This window comes from Ursus arctos, unplaced genomic scaffold (genome assembly GCF_023065955.2).
Source record: "Ursus arctos isolate Adak ecotype North America unplaced genomic scaffold, UrsArc2.0 scaffold_20, whole genome shotgun sequence".
NCBI classification, from domain to species: Eukaryota; Metazoa; Chordata; class Mammalia; order Carnivora; family Ursidae; genus Ursus; species Ursus arctos.
Window position 1 is genome coordinate 13115469 of NW_026622875.1, and position 22194 is coordinate 13137662.

General features: G+C 39.9%; 1 protein-coding gene across 1 annotated transcript in view; it reads right to left on the reverse strand.

Annotated features, from left to right (window-relative positions):
- Window positions 1–325: 325 nt before the first annotated feature.
- Window positions 326–22194, reverse strand: part of MED12L (mediator complex subunit 12L) — a 314505-nt gene continuing 292636 nt past the window's right edge. The window contains exons 40-45 of the mRNA XM_057315807.1: window positions 19041–19130; window positions 16967–17196; window positions 14204–14360; window positions 11483–11569; window positions 549–837; window positions 326–453 (exon numbers count right to left, since the gene is read on the reverse strand). Of these exons, the coding sequence (XP_057171790.1) occupies window positions 326–453; window positions 549–837; window positions 11483–11569; window positions 14204–14360; window positions 16967–17196; window positions 19041–19130 (981 nt within the window). The remainder of the gene's footprint in view (window positions 454–548; window positions 838–11482; window positions 11570–14203; window positions 14361–16966; window positions 17197–19040; window positions 19131–22194) is intronic.

The following is a 22194-nucleotide window of genomic DNA, read 5'->3' on the forward strand; positions in this document are numbered from 1 at the left end:
ATTTCTAAAAATATCTCCTGTCCTGTGACAGCAGCACAGGAGGGATTCGATTCATGAGAGCACACTGCCAGCATCTAGAAGAGGTGTGGTGAAGTGGGTTGTTGGTATCACTCTAGAGAGACGACACAGTTAAAAAAAAAAAAAAAAAAAAAAAAAAAAAAAAAAAAAAAATCACACCAGCAGAGCAGGCAGAACTAGTGGGGACACACTCCCCGGCTCTGCTGCCTGCACTGTTAGCAGGTGGTGAGTTCTCTGCACAGTTATCAGATGGACAGGATGGTGCAGTGGCAACAACAGGCATGGCCCCAGGGACCAGGAGACAGGTCTAGAGCTGGCCTTCCTCGCTGGGAGACTTTGGGAGGCCGCCTCCTTCATCAGCACACTTGAGGGCATCAGCCAAGTTGGTCTCTGAACCTTTCAGCCTGATAAAAGGGTACCTGCAGTTCCATGTGTCTCCCAAATGAAAAAAAACAGGTTCAGACGGAAGCAAGAGGAAAACATCTTCACTGAACTCAAAAAAAAAAAAAAAAAAGAAAAGAAAAGAAGACTGGGACTTTCCAGCATGGGGGGCGGGGAGGAGCATTTAAACCAAAACCAAACCCACAAAACAAAACAAAAAGCAGCCTGGACTCCAATGAAGATGAGACGGGTACTGAAGGAAGACAGGGCAGTGTTGGAGAAGTTACCGCGTGCGTTTTGCTTGCTTGTCTTTAATCCCCCGGGAGCCGTGTGTTCCGCGATGCAGGGGTACTTACTGGAAAGCTGCTTCTGGAGCTGCCGCACCAGGGCGGCCGTCTGTTGCTGCTGCTGGGTCTGCTGCAGGCCTTGCCGGGGGAACTGCACAGTGACAGAAGACAGAAGGGCAGTCAGCCGGTGCTGCCGGCACGGGCGAGGACAAAGACTACCTCCCGCGGTCAGTAACACACCTTCGGCACTTTCAGATCAGAGTGTCAAGCCGCGGGGCGCCTGGGTGGCTCAGCCATTAAGCATCTGCCTTCGGCTCAGGTCATGATCCCAGGGTACTGGGATCGAGCCCTGCATCGGGCTCCCTGCTCCCCGGGAAGCCTGCTTCTCCCTCTCCCGCTCCCCTTGCTTGTGTTCCCTCTCTCACTGTCTCTCTCTGTCAAATAAATAAATTCTTAAAAACAACAACAACAACAAAAACAAAGCACCACACCCGGTGCGCACACGTTAATTTCCGTCTACACCCTGATGTATACCTAGTGAGCATCCGAAGTGCCCAATCCGGTCAAAATCCCACTCTCCAGGCGGTCACTTCGCATTTAATGGAAGAGGCGTGATGCAGGAGTCCACTCCAGGGGTGCCCCCGGAGGTCAAATCTCCTTGTCATCTTGTCCTTCACCAGCTGGCTACTTAGGACCATGCTATCATAAACCATTTTCACTGGCAACATGAACGCTGACTGGAGGGTCTGTTCAAGCACCAGAGGTCGTGCCTTGTAGGGATGCACTCAAGAATCTGGTGAGGCAGAGCAGTGCCCTCGGTCCAGGCCGCATTAGGACTCCGCCCTCCCACAGGATGCTGCGTGAAGGTCAGCCAGGGCCACTATTTTCTCAGATACAAAGCAGGAAAACAGCACCTTGCCAGTTTTTTTTTTTCTATTGCCCAAATCAAGAGGGAAAAATGAAGCAAAATTCCACCTTTCACTCATGTGGAAATGTTAGTAAAATAAAAAGTACTTTCTTTTCTATTCAGTGGTTTCTTTGTTTGTCTGGAAATATTACCTATTTAACAAATAGGTATACGGTACCGCATATGCTAGCATGTGCTCGGCAGTGTTCTAGATATTGTATGTCCACATTAGCCCATTTAAGCCTGACAGGTAACACCTATACTCAATCCTTTATCCAAACTCCTTGCATATACGATTTACTATGACACATCTAAAATATATAGACCAACCAAGGCCTACGACAGAACTACATAATCAAACACTAAATTTCTGCAGCAAAACATACAACTATTCCAACAGGCAGACTAGATGAAGAAAGATTGAGGTCTGTTCGGGTCAGCCTTTGCAACCAAATGGGTTCAGGTCAGCCTCCGTTGTCCAATGAGTTACAAATAAAATTTCCATTTCAACATAAAATGTCAAAATTCAGTTTGAATTTTAGAAATGAATATAAGGGACTGTGAACCTTTACTACTATTTTTCTCATTTTACAGCTCGGGGAACTGAGACTCCAAGGTTTTCAGTCACTTGCCCATGATCCCTGTAAGTAACGGGGCAGAGATTCAGACAAAGATTTCTGGATTCAGAACTTCCTATCTTAACTGCGATCCAGTGCTACCTTTAATTGGGAATATTAGCTTCCAAGTATTAATTTACTTGGAAATAATCACAGATTTTAAAAGGTGGGCTGCAAGGAGATCTAATCTTTTTTTTTTTTTTTAAGATTTTATTTAACAGAGAGAGAATGTGTGCATGCATGCACAAGTAGGGGGAGTGGGAGAGGGAGGGGGAGAAGCAGACTCTCCACTGAGCAGGGAGCCTGATGCAGGACTCGATCCCAGGCCCCCAGGATCATGACCCGAGCCAAAGGCAGACGTCCAACCGACTGACCCACCCAGGTGCCCGATGTCTAATCTTATCATTCTATTAACTAACATATTGAGGTACACAGTGCATAAATATGTAACATTTATTCATTCAACAAATACTTAGCTGTCTTCTTTTATGTTGATTTAAAATCTGCTCCCAATAGAGTAATTCACAGAATGAAATACGGTAGTGATCTCCTCAGAGTCTATATTTTGAGGAGCCCAGGCAGTAAGTAACACATAGGAAGCTGGTGCGCATGGGTGAGTATGCGTGCACACACGTTGGCAGGTAGCGGGTGCTCTGCTGGGTGGCTGGAAGAGAGAAAATCCTCTGGGGAACCCCAAGACTGTTGGGGGATCTGTAAAGTCAAAACCATTTTCATAATAATACTAAGGCATTAGTTGTTCTCTCTCTCCTTGTCTCAGGAGTATACAGTGCAGTTTTTCAGAGGCTATATAACGTGTGATATTGCAAAAAACAGAATGCCTTCCATTTATTCAGTAATTAAACAAATTTTCCAAAATGTAAAAATGTCATTCTTCTCACCAATTTTTTATTCTGAAGAATATTTTTATATTCATTCATTATTCATGAAAGTGTCATTTCTGATTAACATGTAATGAGAATTTTAGAACATGCTAGTAAATATTGGTAATATTTGTTTTAATTTCTAACACAATAAATATTAATAGACACACAAAAGCTCTTTGGGTCCACAGTAATTTTTGACTGAGAAGGGGTTTCAAGGTCAAAAACTGAGACCAGTTTCCTTCTCCCCCAGCCGCGAGCCCCAGAAGGAAGTAGTGGGATACAGCTGCAGTCCAATCTCCTTGGGTGTAGTGTTTTCCTGCATCTGTTTCTCTCAAGGGCACTCTGATATAAAATTTACCTTGCTTCTACCTGTATGTGAATGTCAGCAGGCAAGAGACCTGACATACGATTTCCCTGGGCCCTGGAGCACCTACAGCTAGGAAAAAAGAGCGTGCCACCAGCTCCCCACAGAAACCTCACTGGGGAGCATTTCAAACCAAGTCGTGGAGCTCTTGCAAAAAACTGGCTGAAGAAGCATAAAGCCATCAAGAGAAATTTAGAGTCATCCTCTTAGGCTCTTCCCCATACTTCCTGAATTAAAATTTCTGGGGCAAACGTGCTAGAAATCTGTATTTTCAAATGGTTCCCCTAAGTGGTCTGATGCTTGGCTAGATTTCAGAATCATCCCTGTAGTGGGAGCTGGAACTTTTAATTTACCAAAACAGGTTAATAACATGGGACAATTGAGGCTTATTGAAGTAAAATAAACCTAAAAACCACAATCTGTGTATGTTTAACCTTTCCTGCTTAAATCTGATAAATAAAGAGGAAAGATTCTTCTGGACTCTATCCATACAGGAGATGGTCACAGTTTTGCTCACCTCTGTGCCTCTGGAAATGTTAATCCGTTCTTCTAGAAAGCCTTCCTTCCTCCTTCATCCTACCTTACATGCTCCTAAAAATCTGCTTGCTCTTCAAAGATCAGCTCAGGTGCTTACCTACTCCCTTAGGAATTTGAAGAGCAAACCACTGCTCTTGTATCCTATGAAGATGCCTTTATTATCAAATGTGGTATAATGTGACAATTGCTTCTCTCCCTAGTATTCTGAATTTTGCTCTTCTCGGGGACAGGAGCTTTGCCATGCTCCTGCTGCAACCACGAGACAAAAGCACAGAGCTCAACAATGCCCGTCAGGCACAGCCAACTAGCCGACAGGGCAGAGCTACTCTCCACTAAACACATTCTCTGCTCAACTCAAAACAATAATTTAAAAATTTATTATGATGCATTTGGACTAATCCCTAAATCCCTATTTCGACAACACATGCTTATTCAAGTATATTTCATGTTCCTGCTCAATTATTACTAAGGCAAAATGCATCTCTACACTAGTCATTTCTATTTAAATAAATGTTGTTGAGTCATTTCTGTCTCAGAAAAGCTGGCTTCTTTGGGCCTTCTTAGCAGCAGCAGCCACAGACACTGAGCGTCCTAAGCAACAGCAGGGCTGATGAGTTAGTGGTGGGCCTTCCCACTGCCCCAAGCCTGGTTTTGACCTCCCGCCTTCTGAACTGTCTTTTTCCTTTACCTGTGGATCATGTGTGGGGCTTCGTTGCTAGGACATTCAACAAACAAGTTATTCAACAACAGCTAACCAAATCCAGGCACATTTTTGGGTTCTAGAAATACCAAAGGGAGTAAAGAACAGTTCCTGCCCCCTTGAAAGCTGTGTCCTAAAACCTGTGACCGCACTATTGATGAGCAAAAGACAAAGCACCAAGGTAACATTTATTTGAAACCTGCACTGCTAACTGAGAGAGTGCAGAGAGTTACGGGTTCCTCTAATGGTCAGAATACAACCCTTCATCAGTATCAGCTCCAGCACAAGGACTCCAGTACTGCATGGGCCCCTCCACTGAGCGTCTGGACAGAAGTACGCACGCATAGACACTGGCATTTGGAAGGTGACATACTAAGAAAGGACCGGCATCAACAGATTTCAGAGTATGTGACATGCATGTATTTGCAGTTTCACTAGTAACTTGCATGCAGCTGTTAAAAAGAAAATCTGTACATAGATTTTTAATCAAAAAAAAAAAAATTAAATAGATCTGTCCTGTTACCAGAAATCTCCCACGAATGTCTTCCCTATCTTCCATCTATAAATTACTTCTCCTTTGCCTTCAAAAAGGAAAAAAAAAATATTAAAAATCCAAATTCATGCAGAGGAAGGTGACATGACTCAGTAAATTTCTCTGAATTATTTTTTCCTTTTGAAAAGGAAAATACTATCTGGCTAATTTTGAACTCTACAGGCACTGGAAACATTTCTCAATTTCTCTAAATGGAACATATGAATTTTTTAAGGAAGACTACATGACAATTTCACACAAGATCTTTGGCTACAAATTAATGCAATCATTTAAGTAACTACTGCTTCCATTATGCATATTTTTATACGGCATTATTTTCAATACAATGGTATATAGTGACACAAGGATCAATTAACTTAAAAAGCCAACTTTTTAAAGCTTCCTGTTAGCATGTTTTCCAGGTCACCTAACCAGGACACCCTGAGTTTAAGATGAAAAGAACTGACATAGCAGGATGATGGAAACTTTATTTTCTTAAAAGCTAAAAGCAGCTTTAAAGAAAAGATCACAGCCTGTTAACATATTTAGTTAAGAGATAATTTCATCATTACAACTCAAAAGCTTTAAAGGTATTTTTCAAGTCAAGAACTATAATTTAGGTCAGAACTAGAAAGGTCAAATATAATTTTCCAGCAAGTGTGCCTGGTCTTTCTTTCCAGATGTCCTTTCACCAAAGACAAGTAAGCAAACGACAACACAGGCATTGCTATTAAGCTGACACCACATTTAATTTGTAAGCATGGACCTTGAACGCTCTCTTCCTCTTTTGACAAAAAAGCCCTGTTTCCTGATGATGCTTTTTGAAAAAGCACCAATTTCTGTTCTAGGTTAGTTTTGACTTGTAGGTTCACCTTTTATAGCAGGGACCAACCTGCCCAGGTGGGTGTTAACAATCATTGTGCTGCATGTCCCCGCTGCTGCTGTCAACGTGGGGACAAAGAGCACTCAAAAAATCCTACTGCCTTTCCAGGTCCACCGCATTCAACCTCTTCCTGAGCTTCTTGTACCTTTCCTGATCTCTGTTGTGGGTTGACTTGTGTTGTCCCGAAAAGCTTTGCTGGCATCCCAACCCCCAATACCTCAGAATGTGACCTTATTTGGAGACAGGGTCTTTACAGAGGTGATCAAGTTAAAACGAGATCATTAGGATGGGACCTGATCCAAGGTGACTGGTGTCCTTATAAGAAGGGAAAGTTGGACACAAATATACAGAACAGTGAGAACATCATGAGAAGATGAAGGTAGAGATCATGTTTGTTTCGATGAGCCAAGGAACAGCAAGGATCACCAGCAATCACAAGAAGCTAGAGGGAATGGCCTGGAGCAGATTTCTCCCTCACGCCCCCGCCCCCGCCCCCCCAGAAGGAACCAATTCTGCCAACACCTTGAGCTCAGACTCCCAGCCTCCAGAACTGTGAGAGAACACGCTTCTGTTGGTTAAGCCCCCTAGTTTGTGGTGCTGTGTTACGGGGGCCCTAGCTTCTCTAGTACTTCCGCTCCCCACACGCCGCGCCGCTGTTCAATCGTTTCCTAGGATCTAAGCTGTCTGGGGGCAGGGAGCATGCGTGGCGCTTCATTACTGTGCTCATAACCTCTGGCCCAGTGCCGCCTCTACTGTACAGAACAAAGAAGCACTAGCTGAACTGACTGCCGAATGTCACCCAGTAGCTGCCGGGTAAGTCCCAGGGAGAGTGGTGGTTGTGTGACCAGCACCACTTCTCCCCTGAGACTGCATGAATCAGAACTCCAAATGAGTCAGAGCTGACCTCTCTTCCACAGCCAGCTTACTGCTCAGTCTCCAGCAAAGAAATAATATCACATTTTAAGAAATGATAAGAAATACAATTTTTTTCTTAATATTGCCGAGGTTTTCTGCTATTGCTTGAAGATACACAATTAGAGATAACTTCATTCTTATGCTTCTATTTTCTTTTATTGTAAGGAAACAAAGAAAGAAAGAGGAATAGACTATGTATCAAAATATCCCTGGAGCAGTATTATTTGTGAAATTGGAAACAATACCAATGTTCAGCACTAGTAGGTTGGGTGTTAAGCAAGTAAGAGCAGAGGACTACAGCTGCCTGACTTAATCACAAACATGCAGACTATGTTAATAAACTTAGAAGTATATATAAGTATGCTGAATAAAAGTGTGCTGAGAAAAGAACTAATTACAATAATGTAAAACTCCAGATCACTGACTATCCCTTTGACTTCTAATTCGGAAATCCGTTGCTCTACGGGATATTCTAAATTTCCTAGCCTATCCTAAGACTATGACATACACAATATTTCTGCCTTTGTACAAATAACTGCTGTCTAGATTACAATATAGTGCTCTAAATATAAAAATAAGACATTATGCTTCCAAAATAGCTTTTAAAAAAAGGCTTCAGCTCAAAAGAAAAAAAGGCTGGAAAAAGCCTACTGTGGATTTTACTATCCATTCAGACTGTTGTAATGAAGTGTTTTGTTTCTCTGAAGTTACCTTACTATGAACACAGTGGGAAAAAATCATGGGCTGTGTTTTGACTAACCTGCTCAATCCCTAGGATGTATTTTAAGCTAGCGAGTAAAATACAACCTACTACATGAAAAACTTCAAAACTGTCTTAGAGGTCAAAATTGAATAAATTTGATATGTATTCTTTACACACAATAAATTTATGAAATATTTATGAAATTATTAGATGAATAGAAAGATATTAAATTCCCTTATATTAGATATGCTTTCATTCTAGCGGAACATGGGGATAGTCTCAGCTCTGCAAAAGCTGATCCTCTGCTTCAAATTATAATTAAGAAGTTTAAAGACAATTTCTACTCCAGCCCTACAAATTTAACTTCGGAATAGAATCAAATGTTTATTTTTTTTACCCTACCCAAAATAACCATTACATTTCAGGTTCTTGATATCAATATCCATCTGTGTTTATATAGCACGATTCTCTAAGAATAAAAAAAAATGCGTTTAATATTTTATGTATTATGTATTATATGTTACATTATTAGTGTTTAATAATAGGTGGATGAAAGGCCAAAAAGAAAGACTAATAGACTAACAGAGATACTGTTATCGGCTTAACTGTAGGTGTCAACCCAAGTTTTTTGTTGAAATTATGAACTATCTTATAAGGATATCTGACCACAAATTAAAGTCAACATTTTTGAAAAGCAAAACTCGTGGCCTTAGGATGGCAGTTATGCATCTTTGATTAAATAAAAATAAATTTAAATATATAGATTAAATGTAAGGTTTATTGCGAGCTGATTATCTGTGCATATTTCATACTTATTTATTTACATATATGAATCAAGGGTTCAAAAACAACTAAAAATGTCCAATACCATACTGTTATATATTCAAAAGTAACTGAAGCATTTCTACACTTAATGCTTGCTTTACTGGTATGGTAGATATTATACAGTCATTTCCTTTTTAATAATGGCTAGCCAAAGAAGTTACAATTCTTAAATTAATGGGTTCCTTATAACTGTTAATCAGGTGTTCACTTACGAATTTGCATGAATCTCTGAAAAGGTGTATTATAGTTATTTCCCTAGTTCTTTACATAAGCCTCTGTTGCTTACAAGAGCATTATAGCATAGGAAGCCTTTGTTTCAAATGAGAAAGAAAAAAAGGTTAGAAATTTGTCATGCCAACATCAAATATCCCAAACACGCAACATGACATAATTTGCAGATAAATTATCACTTATTTCTTGGTTTTCTGTCAAAATATCACCAGAATGTTTTGTTGTATACAGAAGCAAAAGAGTAGGGCTACTTTAAGCTTTTTTACTGCCTGATACAATAACATATCCGGTGGAATGTGAATTTGTAAATTGGCAAATGTGATCTAATAGATGCCACGTGTAACTGGAATACCGGATGAAGTGGGAGAAAGAGTCTAAACTCACCCTAGTAGCTGCATGTCTTAAAATGCGGCGACTGGGTGGCTCAGTCGCTTAAGCAAGTGACTCCTGACTTCTGCTAAGGTCATAATCTCAGGGTTGTGAGATCAAGCCCCGTGTCAGGCTCCATGCTGGGCATGGAGCATGCTTAAGATTCTCTCTCTCCCCCTCTCCCGTTCCCCCACCACCACCAGTGTGTCCCTCTCTTTCTCTCTAAAAAAATTAAAATAAAATAGAAGAGTAAAATGTTAGGCTTCGTATATAAAACACAACTTAGGGAGACACAGATAGACAAATAGGGAAGAAGGGAAAGCTCTTCCTTAAATAGAATTCCAACCGTTAAATACAGACTAATGGAGCTAGTTAATCATTTCTCCACGACCATAGCAAAATTGAACTGGGCCAAGAATAATTTAACAAATGGTAATATTAGCGGGTAAAGGCCCATAAGTAAAAGAATAGTCAGATTTTATCAAGCTATCTCCATAAATTATTTATTAGCTACAAAAGAAAAATCAATAAGCTTATAGTGGAGAAATCTATCATATCACCTAAAGAAAAAGATTAATGTAATAGCACCAATAATGTATATCCTAATGTGATACCTGAGAAAGATACAACATCACCTCTGTGATACTCCCGCCAAAGTGCATGATCTGAATCTAGTCGTGAGGAAACATCAGACAAATCAAAAACTGATTTACACTCTAAAAATTCTATGTACTTCAAAATGTCACGGTCATGAAAACAAAAAAACAAAGACAAAAAGAGGCTGCAGAATTGTTCCCGATTAAAGCTGAGTAAAAAGACGGAAAAGCTAAATGCAAAGTGTGATCCTAGACCAGAAAAAAAACTGCAATAAGGAACATTATTGGTGCAATTGGCACAATTTGCAAAAGATGTATAGATTGTAACATTGTATTAATGTTAGGCTACCTGATTTTAATAATTGCACCAAGTTTTTGTAAGAGAGTACCCTTATTCCTAAATGATCATAGTGAAATATTTGGATTAAAGAGGCACGAGTCTGCAACTTACTCATATGTACAGATCGGGGCGGGGGGAAGGAGCGAGGGGAGTGCGTATGTGTGCGTGTGTAGAAAGAGTAATAAAGCAAATATGACAAAATGTTATTAGTGAATCTGGGAAGAGGATTTATGGTAATTCTTTGTATTATTCTTTAATTCCTCTGTTAGTTTGAAATTACTTCAAAGTAAAGAGTTCTATCTTCTTGGGCGAGATACCAAAAAAAAAAAAAAAAAAAGAATTGGAACTAGAAAAACTAGATTCACGATAAAGAAGAATTTCCTTGCTAATGGGGACCAAACCGGCCAAGGCGGGGAGGCTTGTAAAATGCACCGAGATGTCCTATTCCAGTTGCTGATGTTCTGTTATTAGTCTACTTGGGCACTACCTGTCCTTTATCACCTAGCTCTACTGATCTGATCTCTCCTGATATACTACAGTCCTGGCTCTGTTGTTCTTTCTTTACTGCAAAAGTTGTGAAACCATCCATCATTCTACTCCTGTCCTGAAAAGAGTCTACAGCCGGGTTTCCCAAAGTGCAGTAAGCCAGCTCCTGTTAGGTAGTACTCACTCACACAACTCATGCTGTTCGGTTACCTTCGGTGTAAGTATTTATTTTTACAGATAGTTCCAATATGTGGCAGGTGCCTGACCACTGATGGCATTAAAAAAGAATATACTTATTTAAATGAATAGAAAAAAAGAGGCAATTTGAAGAAAAGTGCTTAAGTAAATAATAAAGCAGGGCTATGGCACCTGGAAACGTAAAGGATGTTGTAAATTACTGTGGTTCAGAAAACCCTGATGCCATGCACCTAACGTTTTCAAAATATGACTTACAAGGCTAAAGAAGTTAAATACACGGTTACGAATTATATGAAAATTCTTACGGAAAACAACTCGCTGAAATCAGTTTCTTTTATATCAGTGAAGATAATATTTTAGAAAGCACATTCATGCTTTTTTGAAATTATAGTAAAAACTCAAATAGATATGGTAAATTACCATTTTAACATTTTTTAGAAAAAACTGGTGTCTCAACATAAATATTTTAGTCCATGGAAAAGCCTGAAAAAATCTGAAGAGGATAAATGGTATAACTTACTGAACCCCAATATTTATTTATACCTTTCTGAAAACAAATAAGCTACTCTGATAAAAGTTATAGGGAAAATTTGCGAGTGTACATTTAAGCTATTTCAGTTCTTAACAAACAATCTTATGGGATGAAAAATGCAACCTGCCTTTAAAGAAGAACCCCACGTGTTTGGTTCCAAAACACCAGGTTCCTTACCAAAGGCTGCTGGGGCTGCATCGCTTGGAGACCAAGGGTCTGACTCTGGGGCTGTGGGGGCTGCTGGGGCTGTGGGGGTTGCTGCATCTAGAAAGAAAGAGAAAAGAATTAGACACTTAAATAGAGAGGGTAATATATTCCAATCTCCTCCCTCCCCTCCCCTATATACCTTTTACCTAATTATGTTGTTGCAATGAAAATGATATACACTTACCTCCTGCATCTTTGTCCTGATAAACATTATTCATCTTTCAAGGTCAAGACCTACATCTGTTCTCCTTGTAGGCTTCTTGGACCACCACAACCCCAAGGAGCTCTTCCTTCTGTCGTCACAGTGTTCACCGTCTATACTGCCCTCTGCAGTCCAGGGACACCCTTTATACTTACTGTTTTAACATCTTTCACATTATCTGCTCTTGCACAGACTTTATCCTATCTTATACCAGTAGGTTGGAAAAGGACTACTAAGTAAGTACCTTTTTAGTCCCTATGACATCTAGAGGAACTCTTGAAGATTAATTTTTTTTAAAGAAAAATGTAGACTTCTTAAAGAAAGAAAAACAGGAAGAAGAAGAGGAGTAGTTCTTAAAGATTAGAATTTTTAAAAGGAAGATGCATATGTGGGAAGTTCTGGCAAAAATTACCAGCATAAAAACAAATTACATCAGTGACCGAGTTGGCATTAATAAAGAGCCCTTAGAAAACACCTCCAAGTCACGGAAGAAACACACACTACTCATCCACCATGTGGGACACAGAGGAGAGGAAAATATTAATAGGTGGTTTGTCTTGGTGACCTTCAGTGTGTCCTCTACCCAGGCACTTCATCTTGATGACGACAATGCTGGACTTCTTTTCATCCTCTGCATTTCCAACTTGGTTTGCTTACTATCCCCCAAATTTGTCTTCTTTAGGGCAAGGTAATAAATAGCTATTACCAGATAGTATTTCCCACTGAGTGTCAACACTCATGGATGTGGAATCCTAGCAGGAGGTCTGGGCAGGGTCACTCCCACCTAGGACAACGCAAGTGGGACCAGAACCATAATGACTGCAATACAAAGCCAACTCTCCATTTGGCTCTCCGTGAATTCTTCCAAGAAAAATCGAACCTAACCTCATAATTATCAATTTGTTCCTTTTGGAGGTAGTCAGTCACCAAGAAAAGAGTAAGCATAATTCCTGAGGCAGAAGCAAATCCCTTTTCTTTATCTCCAGGGAATTTGTAGTAATGAAGAAATTACCAGAAGGGCATATTATGCTACTTGGGATAAAAAAGTACATGTTAATCAACAAAAAAAACACTTTCAAAATTTGCAGCCTTGAAAAGCAGTGTAAGACAGGAAGTAGTAAATATATAATGTAATAACTTCCCTTTGTGATTTGGAAATGAGAAATTTAAAACAGAGGGAAATAAAAATATCAGTTCTATTAAGTTCTAAAACATTTTCTCAGAACCTGAGACAAAATTATTTATGAAAATATCACTATGACTATTCTTAATAATATTACTAAATGAGTGCTTTTCTTATATTTTCTTATTGAACTCTTACTACACATTGAGTTCTTATTGAACTCTTACTACACATTGAGTTCTTACTGAACTCTTACTACACACTGAGATGCAACTAATGGCATCTTACAACTAATGCCATTTTATAATTGTAAAATCCATTTTTCTAGAGGATTTGTGTTGGCTTCTGCCTAACACCTGGGAGTACTGTCAACTAGAACTTTTTGGATCACACTGAATTCAGATCTCAAACTCACTTGAACTTGTGGTTCAAATTCTCAGGGGAGGTATTCTTTTCTTCCCTCCAACCAGGGTCAAGGTTGAGACATGCAGGTTGCTTTACTGTTCCTTTCTGCATGACAGTTTCATTGAACTCATTCCCAGAGTATAGGTTTGGGTATCCCAGTTCTACGAGACTCCCCATTTTTGGTGGTGTTCTTATTTCTTTCTTAGTAACACAGAAAATGACAGTGCATCTCACGGTGAATTACTGATGAGTCCACTGTACAGACTCATCAGACAATATCCAATCTAGTAACATAGGACAAACTTGCTAATAATGAAGACAAATGGAACAGGTAAAAAATCAATAGCCTATATTTCCTAAATGAATATGTTAGAAGCAAGAATGTGTCAAAGAGGAGGAATCCTTTATCCAAGGTACTTAAATATTTACATCAACTAAATGAAGGATAGCCAGAGACAATATGAAATATCCTACGTACGTCACTCCAACTTCCCAGCTTAAATCAGACCAGGAGTGTCAGAGATAATTTTTTGGATTACAGACAGACCCCTCTGGGAATCTGATGAAAGCTGTGGACAGCTCAATTTTGGTTTTGTTTGTTTTCAAACACAGAGAAGAAATTTTGCATTCAAATTGCATGGCCTGTAGTTAAACAGTGAGTGGGTGAGCTGACGCTTACATTATTAAGATAAAGGCAGCCTGTTACCCTCTTCTGAACCTCTGTGAAAGGGGAAGGGCATTCTGCAAAATGCACCCTCCTGCCCATAACCTGGCAAAAGCACAGAGAAAGGAAGACCCTGGACAAGTTGGAACTGAATTACATCAGTTGAGCTCCTAGGGTCAACTACACGGGGTTCCTTGGAACTTGGTAATTCAAGCCTCTTTAATAAATAAGAGTGCCTCTTATTTCTTAGGACTACTGAGAAGCCCCCATGCACTGCCCTCACCCCCAGCCACGGACCTGGAGGAGCCTCTGCTGCTGTCGAACCTGTGGCTGCCTGGGTCTCATCGGGTCCTGAGGGAGGGGCACCGAGGGAAGGCTTGGATGTGTGGAAGTCAGCACCGCATCGATTCCTCCACCTACCAGAGGGCTCTGCTGAAGGGACTGATGATTCAGTCTGCTAAAAAACATAGCACAACTTGGTTTCACACCCAGGCAAACTGCCATATTCTTCATCAGTGCCACTGGCACATTACGCACGTTCACAAAGAAACGGCCGTGTTCAGTATTCAGTTGTACGATTCACATGCAGTAGAGACCAGTGATGAAGATAATCTATTCCCAGGGAGAAATGGGGTCACTGGACAAAGGACAGCAAGCATGCTCACTACTTAAGATAAAATTGCAATCATGGTGAAATCACTTTTTAAAAATATTTTGATAGTTTTTAATAATAAGTGACATTATTTGAGCATTTACTCTGGAGAAGGCACAGTGGTAATGAGGCTGAAATGTATTATTTCATTACTCCCCACAGCAACCCTTTGAGGTCAGCAGTTTTATTATCCCCATTTTATTTAGTTAAAACCTTTAACTGAAAGATAGTTGACATTTGTATTTTGGACAGCAATTTGGAAATGAGAAGCAGCTCAACTTCAGTTTTATTTTTTTTCAAACGCATGTAAGAAATTTTGCTTTCAAATTGCATGGCCTGCAGTTAAGCAGTGAGTGGGTGAGATCCAACAATTCTATACATTATGAAGTGCTCACCACGGTAAGTGTAGTTACCACTTGTCACCAAGGTTATTACAATAGTACTGACTATACTCCTTATGCTGCACTTCTCATCCCTGTAACATACTTATTTTATAACTAGAAATCTGTGCCTCGTAATCCCCTTCACTTATTTTGCCCATCTCTCTGCCCTTTTCCCTCTGGCAACCACCAGTTTGTTCTCTGTAATAGTCTGTTTCTATTTTTTGTTTGTTTATTGTTTTGTTTTTCATATTCCACGTATCAGTGAAATCTTATGGTATCTGTCTTTCTCTGACTTATTTCAACTAGCATTATACTTTCTAGCTGTTTTGTCACGAATGGCGGGAGCTCCTTCTTTTTATGGCTGAGTAATAGTCCGTTCTATATATACGTGACATCTTCTTAATCCATTCATCTTTCGATGGACACTTGGGCTGCCTCCATAGCTTGGCTATTGTAGTAATGCTGCAGTAAACACGGGGCTGCATGTGTCCCTTTAAATTAGTGTTTTTGTATTCTCTGAGTAAATACCCAGCTGTGGAATTATTGGATCATTTGGCAATTCTATTTTTTATTTTTTGAGGAATCTCCATACTGTTTTCCACAGCAGCTGCACCAATTCATATCACCACCACCAGGCCACAAGCATTCCCTTTTTCTCCACCTGTTATTTCTTGCCAACACCTGTTATTTCTTGTCTTTTTGATACTACCCATTCTGACTGATGAGAAGTGATACCTCAGTGTGGTTTTGACTTGCATTTTGTTACCCCTATTTTAAAAATGAGACAACAGAGACTAGAGAAGTAACTTCCCAAAGTTATTCAGACCATCAGGTAAAGAGCGCAGGTGGGACTGAAACCCACAACAGCTGAGCTCTGAAGTTCAAGCTCATAGGCAATATGCTATGCTGCCACTTATTAGAATAATAATAAACACAATGCATGTTTTTCCAATTTTATTTATTTTCCCAAATGTGCTACCATCAACCGCGCCAACTTTCCAAGCTGAAACAACTTGGTGTTAATGTACAGCGACTGATTGTAACACATGGAAGCTAAGCTGCTGTCTACTATAATGCAAAATTTTGCATGAAACTTAATTCTTCTAGACCAATGTTATCCAACAGAAGTTTTTATGATGCCTAAAATGTTCTACAGCTGTGCTGTCCAATAAGTTAGCTACTGGCCTCCAGGACCAGCTATATAATTTCTGGGTCTCCGTGTGAAACAAAAACACAAGGTTCCTTGATCAAAAACTAGTAGGATTTTCAAGACAGTACCAGTAGACCATTACATTAAGTATGGGAGCCTTCTAAACACAGTGTACCATGCGACTGCGCAGGTCCCGCACCTTCAAAGTTGGCTCTGCTTGACTGCATGGGGTTACTGAACACTTAAAATGTGACTAGCGTGACTGAGAAACTAGGTTTTTAATTTAACTTTAATTAGTCTTACTTTAAATAGCCACACGTGGCTGGTGGTCACCATGCACTATGTCTATGGGATTCAATTACAGCAAGAACTGAGAAAGAATCTTTCATGATCCTCTTTTGCCAACCATACCTGAAGCAGAAAAGGTGGAAACTAAAATATAACAAAACTCTTGTGGGCACCATGCACGGTGAGTATTAACAATCACAGACTTTATGGCTCCAATCAAAATATTCTAGTAAGGCAATGCTAACAATAATCAGCAATTTTTTCATCTTAAGGTATTTTTAGCCAAAAATCTTTTCGAAAGAGCGTAAAACTTTGGAGCTAACCCACTGGCATCATCTAAAATACTACACCCATACTATGGCAGATGTGAGTTTAACTACAGGGGCCTCGAATGAAATAAACAAGATGGGGCATTGCTTATTTTGCTCCTCTATCTGGATGCTACTGAGATGACAGAATGTAAATTATATGCAAATATGCAAGCTCATAAAAACAATTATAAAGCACCATGCCCTAGACAATGTGTAACAAATACAAGAATGTGAGTGAGGGTCTGCTATTGCAATCATTATTTCCACATGTATCACCTCTGAGAGCCAGTCAAGGGCTGCAGGTATGGCGATGCCTGCTGCTGAACGTAGCCACTGGGCTGCTGCTGCATCTGTCTGAGTCTTTCCATTAGCGCCGGGTTGGAATGTGCGGCCGGATAGGTTCGGGAGCTGTAGTTGGGAGAGAGGACCACGCCGCCAGCCTGCGGCTGTGGGGTCTGCTGCAGAGGCATCTGCGTTCCATACATCGTATAGCCCTGGGGCATGGTCTGCAGGTGGGCACAAGAAGTCGGTGTTTCAGTTTACCGCCAACTTTGCTATCGCTAAGCTACATGGGGCAAAAACAAACCCAGGACGAGTTCCCTGAAAGTCACTGTTCTCAAAGGTTCTTACAATCCAACATATGAGGAGGACTACTCTGGAGGTAAGAGGCTAGTGAGAAAGCAATAGAATGAACCGGTTGGATCATGATTCATCAGAAATTTCAATTAAAAGAAAACGAGGGGCGCCTAGGTGGCACAGTCAGTTGAGCGTCTGACTCTCAGCTTTGGGTCAGGTCATGATCTCAGGGTCCTGAGACTGAGCCCTGCATCGGGCTCACTGCTCTTCATGGAGTCTGCTTCGGATTCGCTCTCCTTCTCCTTCTGCCCCTCCCACTCATGCTCTCTCTTTCTCTCTCTCTGGTAAATAAGTAAATCTTAAAAAACAAAACACATCCTCATTTGGTTAAGAGATCAGTTCTAGAATCAGTTGCTTATTTTGAGGAAAGGAAAGACATGTTTCTGTACAGAAATAAGCTAGCAAGCATCCATACCTTAAGTGCACAGATGACATCAATGTTCAACAGATCCCAAGCACCATTAATTTCATTTCCAAAATTAGAAAGAAAAGCCACCTATGTCCAGTGTAAATTAAAATGATGGGAGTACACTTTCCTGATATATAACTACACCTACACCTTGGATCTGGTGAATTTGCCTGTAGTAACTAATTAGTTACCAAAAACCAAAAACCAAAAAAACAATACCTTAACCAGAGCGTAAGGGTGTCATTGGGGACTATTCGATACCCTCTAGCCTAGGTTGGACTATAGCCCTTTTCAGCACTCTACCAATACTCTGAATATTTAATTTTTCTATTCAATATTAATATACAAGCGCCTGTTCCCCTGATCTTGAAACCTAATGTAAATGAAAAACCTGAGGCTCTGCTGGGTGACTATCTGCAAGTTATAGAATGGAATGCTGATTGAAATCCTCCAAGAACCACACTCTAAGGTAGTTTAATGGCTCTGACTTGGAAGACAGAGTAATGCATAATCAACGTCCAGCCAGCAGCATGCACGGATCCCGCTGTGGGGCTCAGTGCTGGAGAGCCAATCGCAGATGGCCTTTTGGCTGCAGACGTGGGAATTGTTAGCCCCGCTAGCAATCTCGCCAACATCCCCGGGCTCCTAATTATGAGAGGGACAGAGTAAAAGTATAGAGATGCAGAAACAACAAAATTATTAAGAAAAATAGCTCAAGAGTGGCATTATATCCGGCAAGTCTATCATGTGTTGAGCGGCTACCACGGATCTGGTGCTGTGCTGGTTCCACAGGTGGTCTTAAATCCTCACATGCTCATCTCTACTTTACAAAGAAGGAAACCAAGACACAGAATAACCTGCACAATGTTACACAACTAGTAAGTTGCCAGAAACTGCAACATGGTCTGATTGCAAAGCCAATTACCTTCTTATTCTACCATGATTCCTCTGCAAACCTATCTTTTACTTTGATCAATTCAATCATGAATTACATCATTATTCATTTTAACAGAAAATAAGCACTCTGGGACTGTGAAGCATTTCAACATCTACCATCATCGTTAATAGAGAGGTTATTTATATTTTTAACTCAAGAACTTTCTGAAATATTTTATGCTCTTTAAATCACTCAATCCTAAGGCTTGTTCATCACTGGTAATGCTTTTGGGATGTCAATGATAATCTATAAGCAGAAGTACTACGTTCTAAACCCCATAAAGAGCTGATATCTTATTTACTTGGTTTCCCATTTCAAATAATGAACATTAAAAATCCCAGCAGCATCTACAAAGCAAATGCGGATACCTGTGCTTGCTGCAGCCCTGGATACTGGGGGAGCTGAGGGGAGGGCCGAGCCTGTGCAGCAAAGAGAGCAGCCTGGTCCCCCGGTGGGCCCTGGAAAACAAAGCCGAGGTGGACTCTCGATCATAACAGCAAGAGCTTGATTTGCACTCCTGGCTAATAACCCCAATAATCCATGACACCAAATCTAATTAGATGATTATACAACTTGGAGTTTTCCAAACTGCATTAAATATAACTTCTCGTCAATTTTCTATGTGTGCAGAGACTATTAAACTTATCTCTTCCAAAGACTATAGATGTTTCCAACAGTAACACAGACATAAATACAAGCCAAACTAATCAATGGTCTACTTATCAAAGAGGCTGAGACAGCTTTCCTGTACAGCCCAGGATATAAATGCCCCTCTAGACTGAAAGGCATGAGCCTTGGTGTGAAATCTGAAACCACAGAGATGTAGCACTCTGTGCCCATAAAAGAAAGAGAACATGTGTTCTCTTATAGAAATGCCATATACAAATTTCATGACTTTTTAATGAAGTTTCTTCATAGTGACCTAAAAATTATCTATTTAACCATGTAGTCAAGAGATGAATGTGGTACCTCCTATGACTAATCATCAATTAGAATACAATCAATAAAAATGCACGTCAATAGCAAATATAATTCTAATGAACTACAATATAAAACCAATTAAATTCTGCTTACCAGTCTCAATTTAATACATGTGTTGTCCTTTGAAAAATAAATATATTTATAAGAGCAGCTGTATGTGTTTTATGTTATGGTATCAGAAGCTATTTCATGGCAGCTTGCAATAATCATCACAAAAAAAGTCTAGCTTCTAACCATCCCTGGGTTTTTACAGGACTTAACTAATTTTAAAGAATGGGGTTTATTCCAAAATATTTTACTGTTGTTTTATAGAACAGATGTCCTCATTTTTCAAAAGTGTTAAATTATACTTCTACAAAACTATTTAATGTGCTTGGAAAATAGCGTAGACTCTTGTAACAGAGAGAAAACTAAACATTTAGTTTTAGAGGGCAAACAACAATCATTAAACATCTATGCTATGCCAGAGACTGGACTTCTTGTTATTACTCCCATTTTCTCACAAGAACTCTGCACAGAGGGAGGACCATCCTCACTCACTTTCTTCAGTGAAAAAGCCAGGTTCAACGAGCTTGAGCAGCTGAGCAAGCTCACCAAGCTGGACCTGGCAGAGTCATCATCCGAACTCAGCCAGGGCGCTTGCCATTATGACAAGATGTCTCCATATGTGATATTAAAAATGGAAATACTTAAATCTTCATTTGGTGCTTATCCTTCAGGGACATAGAGCCTCCACAACTCACTCTAATAAAAACCAGAGAGAGGAATCTCTATTAAGACTTGTTACTGAAATATTAAAACCAAATGTATATATCCTTTGGTAAAATCCTTTCTCTGATCCTCATATAAAATCACTGGAGGGCATTTCCTAAGGCGACTGACCATCTATCCATGGGCCAAACGCAAGTTGCTGAGAGTGCAAATAATGGCTTCAACAAGAATCTCAATTTCCAGAATAGGGGACAATAAAGATACCCTCAGCCTTTAGCTGATTAATCTAAGTGCAATTATGTCATATTTACTTGGGTTTAAGGAAAATTGCCCCAACTCCCTTCTGTGAGAACTCATTCCATGGCAGTGTGGCCATCCAGGACCTACAACTCTCCCCCCTCCCCCCACCCCCAGAGTATCTGAAAGGCTTTTGATCTTCCAAACACTGCCAAGGAGTCATCAGATCAACCACATCGTTAAATGTCACTCCTTGAATCCGTGCTCCCTGACAGTGCCCTACAAGGTCTCTGAAATACACTATTTTGCTTTTTTGTGGGGACAAATATTTGCACATTATCCTTTTTACAGAAAGGAAGAAAAATGAATTATTTATATGTGAGTTAAAATCTTGAGATCCATAAGTGTTTATAATTCCCACATCGTATTTTGTCTTAGAGGGAACAAGATGTGATCTGTGTGTGACAGCTGCACGCAGATGCATAAAGACAGACCTTTTCACACTCTATGCTTATTGAAGAACACTACGAAAGGAACTATGACTTACTGTGGGTAAACTAGAATACTAATAAGGGAAACAGCTGAGTTCCCGGGAAACACTCTTATTGGCGGGTAACAGTTCAGATGGTGGCCACTTAAGAAATAGGAATTTAAAACTACTCTACGTTAAAAAAAAAAATCACAAAATTAACACATAAGGTAAAAGACTAACTTTCAAAGAAACAGAGAAAGAGATAAGAAATCTCACATACATTTTTTACACTGTCAAATTCATGCATTCTCTGTCGATCATATTTGTCTCAAGGTAAACTATTTACTTATGAACATACTATGCTCCCTCCTACCACCAATTTTTCCTGACTTATGTAAGTATAGTAGGTAATAATACAGATCTACAATATCCTTCCTGGGAAAATCAAATCCTCCAAGCTGGCCAGGACACAGTCCCCATGTACTCTGTGCATGGCTTTATCATCATGTTTCCTTGAATGAAAGATACCCCAGTCTCTCCCACGGAACTGAAATGCCCTACTTTTGGTCTAACCCCAAAATAATCCTAGAAACACATTATATTGATAATTGCACAAACAGTTGAATTTGTTGAAAAAGAACGAATAAGAGAAGTTCTTTAGTGACTTGAAAGACTTTACCAATACCAAACAAGGACCACAATGTGGGAATAAGCAAGGATACTAAAGACTCAGTTTTATTAAGTTTCTTGACGTTGGTGGGGGCGGTTTTGCTGTATTAAATCAACAAGAGACTATATAATGTATAATTCAAACCAGAACAGGCCAGGACAAGAGGTGCAAAGTGGGACCATGCCTGGCAAATCAGGACATATGGTCACCTTAGTTATATATAATCCATTTATCTGTTATTTTCTGAAAACTTTCTAAGCTTTATTTTTAAGCAGTTTCTAGCATGGTGTCTGGCACATAGCAAGTACTCAATAAGTATTGAGAAACTCTAAGATTTAATTTAGTTTTATCTATTAACCAAGAGTTCCAGAAGTAAATTCAGATTTATATTTCAGCATCAATTAGTTTACCAAATGCTTTCCAAATGCCCCATATTTTTTAGCACCATCTT